The following is a 6,649-nucleotide window of genomic DNA, read 5'->3' as shown; positions in this document are numbered from 1 at the left end:
TCTTCACATGGATGTGATGCATAAACATCTCGCACATGCAAATACATTAGTCCATGATAAAAACTTCTCACTTGTAGATCTCATGATGGAGTTATCAGCTGAACTTTAGATTGAACTATGCATCTTGAAGGTATTGCAAGAAAATTGGGATTAAACTATGTGTTTAATTTTGAAACTGCATAATGATTTCCTCACACATTTTGGTATAACCTTGTAAAGATATGTTTATGGCATTTGTAACAAAAATAGGCAAGGAAATATAATATGTAAACAAGGGGAAAATATGCATAAAGGAGAATTGTATAGTGTAGAGGAAATGTACAAAGGAAAATATATATGAAGTAAATGACCAGATATTCAGATAAACAAAAACAATTTTGAAAAATCCAAATTTAGATTAGTTGTGATTGAGCCATAGAGTTTTTAGTTCAAATCGAGTTGCAGAACCAAGCTTCTAGAAATGGGGAGTTTTGACATAAAGTTTTTTTTATTAAGAAGTTTTTTCTAATAGAACTACTCATGATAAGTGTTTTGGTCACTAATGCCAAAGGGGGAGATTGTTGACCCTATGAAAAGACATATTGTCAATTAGTGACAAACCACTTAAGTTATCCAGGAAGGTCAGTTAATACTACAACCAAGTTTTCCATCAGACAATAGATTTTAGTGTAGCCTGAGTATATGAAGGATATACTGTGTTAACCGAGCTCATAGTATAAATCGAGTTATCAGTGGAAACCAAGTTCACAGTTCTAGCCTAGCTCTCTATATGAACCAAACTACCAATTTCAAGTTAGTATGCTCTAGTGTCATTCGAGTGATAAAGTGTGAGCATCCAGTGCTACTCGAGTGCCAAAGTATCACCCGAGCTCACTGTACTGCTCAAGCATCAACATGACACCTAAGTGTACAGTGTGACTTGACCATCAACTTTTGGTCGACTTGAAGGTATAATCTGGTTATTGTTAAGTTATCTCTTATGTGAGCTGACTTGGTATGAAGTTCTTGTTTGAGGGATATACAAGGAAAGCAAATTCATTTATCTAAGAAGTAATATATGTAAGAGATGAATATTTGAAGACAAGAAGTGAATATGGAGCAGATTGAGTAAGCATGCTACAAAGCAATATAAAGGGAAAAATAAAGACTAATATATCATAGTCAGGTGATCACATTATTCAAAGGATCTACATTAGTAAATAGAGTTGCAAAGTAGAGATCGACCTGTTGATTCATCCTAATAGGTGCATCAGTCAAATCCTCTAATCAGGTGGACCTAACAGTCCTTTGCTAAGTCTCTTAACAGAGTAGATCACCGGAAGTGATCAATTGTAAGCTCTAATAGGCCAACTTTATTACTGCAATAGTGAAGCGTTGTGGGTCTCATCCCCACCCTAGTTTTACCTTCTACTTGGAGGGTTTCTGAGTTATCAAATATTGTGTAAAAGTGTTAATGGTATCGATTTCTTTATTGTTTTATGTTCATGCATGAAAGCAGATTAGATAATCTAAAGAAGTAAAGAAGAAGTATTCTAAGTGTGAAAAGTTGAAGTGGTCCTTGATTCACCCACCCCCGCGGTCACTTGCTTGTCATTACATTTCCAACAATGTGCCCCTTTTGGCACCTGAATTGTAATTGGTCAAACATGGACTTGAGTTATTCTACTTACAGTGCAACACTACTCTTGTTGTGTTGATTGTCTTCTCAATTTCTTTCTAGTTGTGAAGGAGCAACCTCCTTATTGGTTGCTTAATTATCAAAAACTATATTAGAGATATTTCCCAATATTTCTCTTTATTATTTGGAAGATAAAATAGTAGTTATGTACTAAAGAAAAAACCAACAATTTTTTTATAGAAATGTATAAATTTAAGATTTAAGAAATTAAAATTACGTAAAATTAACCATGATTTCTCTAATATCTCCACTTAGACTTTACTTTTAGTTTGGAGAAAACACATAACCTTACCTCAAACACGACAATTGCTAAAACACATATAGCCTTACCTCAAAGTTCCTCCAAAAATTATTACTTGAACCTTTGCATAGAAAGGTGTGTCGATTTTACCTTTGCATAGAAAGGCGTGTTGATTTTTGGCTACCAAAAAGTTCAAACAATAATCATTAAAACTCTGTTAAGCTCCAGCTAGGTATAGAATGACAGAGAGAAATTATTACTCTGAACTTCCAACTTTGAATAGAAAATGGTGCTGTTTTTTTCCTACACGAAAGTTCAGGCAATAATTATCTACGGGCAGTGAAAGAATTATAGAAAATGGTTTATACACGTACTGCCTTCACACTGTAAAACAACAAAACCCTAAAATAGAAACAGTCTGTCTGGGATCCACAAAATCTGCGTAAGTCGATCGAGGAGAAAATAATTCTGACTTTTCAAAGAAGAAGACTGCCAAATTCACTACCCACGAATACAAATACGCAAACAGGTGGCGTGCCCTACTTTCTTGAGCATCTAGAAGTAAATGCTCTGTAAATTGTGCTGGCTATGAGGTCTTGATGTTCGTGTGTTCGGATATATTTAATTAGACAATCCAAATGCACGGCAAAGCGCGGAACGCAACCCTGAGAGCATTTATTTCTCATTTATTGATTTCTCATAATCTAAATAGTTTACTAGAAATGGAAGCACAGCGATTCTTGACAGGTTTTGCAGGCTTTCCATGCCTGCAGCAGAGATTGGCAGTAGTATCAATGAATGAAGGGGGACGTTACCAATGTCAATCCCTAAGGGCAATAACGCTCTCTACTAAACCCCCAAATTGGATTATGAACTGGAAGGAAAAATAGACGCAGAATGAAGTGCATCTGTATTTTGTCATTTCTGTTAATATTCTTCATGGGGTCACTTGCTGCACGCAACCCTCCTGGAAAACCTAATATTCATGGTAAACGCCTTTTAATTTTTTTTCTCTTTTGGTTTGATCGTGATTATGATGTTTTTCTATAGGTTTTCGTGCTGTTGTGAAAATATGTGTTCATGGAAATACTTTGTGTTTGCGCAGATGATCAAGAGCCTGTTTACAGCATGAATTTGGCTAGCGGCTCTGGTATCATGGTAATGAGTAATAATATTTGCTTGCAATGTTTGCATTTTTTATAGCTGCAAGGTTTTCATGACGATTGCTGGGAAAAATCTATCATTAAGTTCTGGATGTTCTGAATAGGGGCTTAAACAAAGGGAATTAAATGGTCTCTCTGGGTATGGATGTGAGTGTTTTTATTGGAATGTTGGATTTTTTTGAATGCCAGTCCTTAATATTCATTAATTCAATGCACATCAACACACACAAAAACAACAAAAGACAAAGAACAGAGCAAACATTTCAACAACTCCCTTTTCTATCTTTTTAACAGATATTCTCAGGAATTTACACTTTTTTTCCATTTAAAGTTCGTCCAATTCCCCTCTTTTCTACGTTTCGGATAATTCTGTAGTCATTAAAATCGTTCAGATTAGATTGAATTTTTGGGCAATCCTTCTTACCCCACAAGGGTTGAAATTTGCACTAATTTATCCCTAAATAACAGGAATGACTGGATCTTTTTCGAGGCAAGTATTATGTCATTTAAATTAAGATAATAATTAGGTCAGAGCTTGTAGATAATATGATGCTAATATACAGGGGTGGTTAAACTATAGATCGTTATTTTTATCCACTTCTTCCTTTTTTCAAGTATTTTAAGGATCCTATATCTTGACAAGTTCATTTTGCTATTCAATATGACAGCATATGTTTATGTTAATCCAGCAATCTATACCTGTTTGGCTGGAATATTTATTCCAGAAAAGTCACGTAATTACAATCTTAGGATCTAAGACAATCCTGGACTCATATTATATCTCCTTTGCACCATTTTATTTTTTATTGCGATATCCATTGAGCAAAGTTGCCATTTGCCATTGTGATGCCTTATATCATATCTCCCTTCACCATTTATACCATTTATAACTCTTTGGTTGCAATATCCATTCCAGCAAAGTTGCCATTGTGATTTCTATTTCAGCAACTCTTGCACCAGTATACCTCTTTAATTGGGACATCTATTCCAACAGAGTTAGAATGGCACAATCCCAAGTCCAAACTCATCCCTTATATTATATCTTTCCCTTGCACCAAATTCACTTGCGGCACAATCATAGATTTATCCTTTTATGTCTTACCTCCTTAAGATGATATTATGGAGTTTATCCTTACAATCTTAGATACAATCCTGAACTCATCCCTTATATTATATCTCTCCCTTGCAACAAATTTATTCAATCTTACATGCAATCCTAAACTCATCCCTTATATCTCTCCCTTGCACCAAATTTACTCAGGACAGAATCCTGGATTTATTTCTTAAGTTTTACCTCGCTTAAATCATACTGTCTAGTGTCAGGGTAAAGTTTACCCTGGGTAGGTAGGTGGTTGACCTAATTGAAGAATATATTTTTATCTCTATTATTCATATTTAATCAATTGAACTACAATTACTATAGCTTCCCTCCTACAGTCATTTTAATTTTTTTCTCCTTCTAAAGTCTTTTTAATGTTTTTTCCCTTTTTCCCTTCTATACCTTTTTTAAAAAAAAGAATCAATCATATGCAAAATTCGCATAACTCCCAAAGGCACTGCCTAAACTTATTCAAACTGCTTTCCTTCGTTTGCATCTTATCTTGATGCAACTAATCTTCATGTAACAAAAGAAAGGGCCGTCTCTGCGAGCCTTCGGAAAACTATGCATGTGATTCTGTGGGTGTCTGGATACCTGACATTGAGAAGTCCATTGATAAATGATTTTTTTTCCTGATCGAGGAGCCTCAGTGTAAATCTGGACTTCCTTCAAATGGACCCAAAAGGAATCCTAGTATTTGCCCGTGCCCAACTCGTAAGCCTACACTAGATTAAGGTTAGCATGTATCGAGTTGTCTATGCAGCAATATTAAAAGCATCTTATAAAGACATGCTTTATCATTTGTGGAATAAATTGAAAATCAGAGTACAATTGTCGTGTCAGGTACTGATTATATGGCTTCATAGATGTTGAGGTAAACCGTAAACTTATTGTTAAAATTCACTATCGAAAGGTATATCTAAAGGAAGTTACAAATTGTTTAAGGCTTGGTGCTCTGTTGTTAGGTGTATTTTGGGTTCCATAGGCCGCTTTGGTCTCAGAGATTATTCAACTGTTAATTAATTTTGAATTTTTTTTGGGGTACTCATAAGCTGCTTCAGCCTCATAGAGATTACTCATAGAGATTATTCAATTGTTTTTAGAATTTGAATTCCTTTTCCTTGAACTCAATCTTGTTTCTTGCTTGAAGCTTGAAGCTTGATTCATAGAGATTATTCAATTATTGTTTAAATTTTGAATTCCCTTTCCTTAAGCTCAATCTTGTTCAAATCTTCCTGCCTGTTCATATTTTTGGTTTTCGGCCACATCCTGAAGCCTTGGGGCACTTCTTTTGTATGTCTTCCCTGCTTCTAATTCTTAAATTATTTGGAGTTGGATAAAAAATTTCCATGCTTATTTACTACTCTGTCTTTTCGTTTGCACGTGCATAAAAGCAGAAGGAATATGACACCAGGAAGGAGGCGCGCATGGAAAAAAGGGGCATCCTTGAGAATGGGGGTGACCATGGTGATGTTTCCGTCTCTACATCGCTTTCTGAAGATTCCATTCACCGAGATTATGCTGTTTCAGATCCCCCACCTGTTACAACAAAACCAAGCAAGGAACCTGTGCACTATAGGATTTTCAGGACTCCTCCAATTTCCCGCCCTATACCGTAGTAGTTCTTGCACAATTTTACAGAGATTATGCCTTTCAACCTTTTGAATGCAATTTTTCTTGCTATTACAAGAAATGCATGATAGATTACCACTGGAGATTGCAGGCTTCGTTGGTATATAAAAAGTTTGAATGTTCTCCTATATAAAAAATTTAAATGTTCTCCTTTGTCTCTGGAAAGTTGGAAACAGTTTAATGATTAATCCCTACTCTTCCGTTATGAAAGCTACTATTGCAGCAGGATTCTCCCATTAAATACGATACTATTTTATTGGGGAATTTATGTAGATAATACAAGTTTGGGTTGTCTTTGCACAGAAAGCATTCATGTGGTAATTTCAGGCATCCCCAGGTGGCAAATACGACATTTAAAACCAGATTGCCTATTAATTACATAGCTCCTAAAGATGCATTTTAATGGCATATTGTTTCTCGTACTGGTTTATGGGTGCATTTATGTAGATAATACTATACAACTTTGTTTTGTTTTTACACAGAAAGCATTAATGTGGTAATTTCAGGCATCCTCGGGTGGCAAATACGGCATTTTGACCAGATTGTCTTAATAACATAGTTCTTAGCGCTCCAGAGAAATGCATTTGAAATATCTTCCTCTGTATTTGTTGTAGGTCCCTTACAAAATTTGTCTTCACGTGGATTTTTGAACATGATTTGCTGCAAGTGATTAGGGTTAAGTTCATGTTGAAAATGGCCATTAAAACGTACTTTTAAGTTCACGTTGAAATAAGTTAGCAAGGTAAATTCATTTGTTTATTTAATGTTGTTTTGTCTTTTCGAAGTTCTCCAAATTTAATTGAATGCGAGGAATTCTATCCTTCTGGCTTTAATGT

General features: G+C 35.2%; 1 protein-coding gene across 2 annotated transcripts; it reads left to right on the top strand.

Annotated features, from left to right (window-relative positions):
* The first annotated feature begins 2,040 nt into the window (after nucleotides 1-2,040).
* LOC149555509 (uncharacterized) lies at nucleotides 2,041-6,221 on the top strand. 2 transcript variants are annotated; one of them, XM_089829579.1, is made up of 3 exons: nucleotides 2,041-2,907; nucleotides 3,025-3,077; nucleotides 5,576-6,221. In XM_089829579.1, exons 1-3 carry the CDS (start codon nucleotides 2,817-2,819, stop codon nucleotides 5,798-5,800), a joined length of 369 nt encoding a protein of 122 aa, XP_089685705.1. In that variant the 5' UTR covers nucleotides 2,041-2,816; the 3' UTR covers nucleotides 5,801-6,221. The 2 variants fall into 2 exon arrangements, with proteins under 2 accessions (XP_089685705.1, XP_089685706.1); XM_089829580.1 differs by having other exon boundaries at nucleotides 2,053-2,907; nucleotides 5,579-6,221.
* The last annotated feature ends 428 nt before the right edge of the window (nucleotides 6,222-6,649 follow it).

Source organism: Cupressus sempervirens, chromosome 5 (assembly GCF_028749045.1).
Source record: "Cupressus sempervirens isolate cs-2001-9-10 chromosome 5, ASM2874904v1, whole genome shotgun sequence".
Taxonomy (NCBI): domain Eukaryota; kingdom Viridiplantae; phylum Streptophyta; class Pinopsida; order Cupressales; family Cupressaceae; genus Cupressus; species Cupressus sempervirens.
Note: the sequence above shows the minus strand (reverse complement) of the source record. Positions and strands in the feature narration are given on the sequence as shown.

Bases quoted from the DNA above. Each gene is read 5' to 3' on its own strand.
- LOC149555509 (XM_089829579.1), top strand. From the start codon at position 2,817: ATGAAGTGCATCTGTATTTTGTCATTTCTGTTAATATTCTTCATGGGG. The intron at 2,908-3,024 runs GTAAACGCCTTT...GTGTTTGCGCAG, and splicing joins TGGAAAACCTAATATTCATG to ATGATCAAGAGCCTGTTTAC. The intron at 3,078-5,575 runs GTAATGAGTAAT...CGTGCATAAAAG, and splicing joins CTAGCGGCTCTGGTATCATG to CAGAAGGAATATGACACCAG.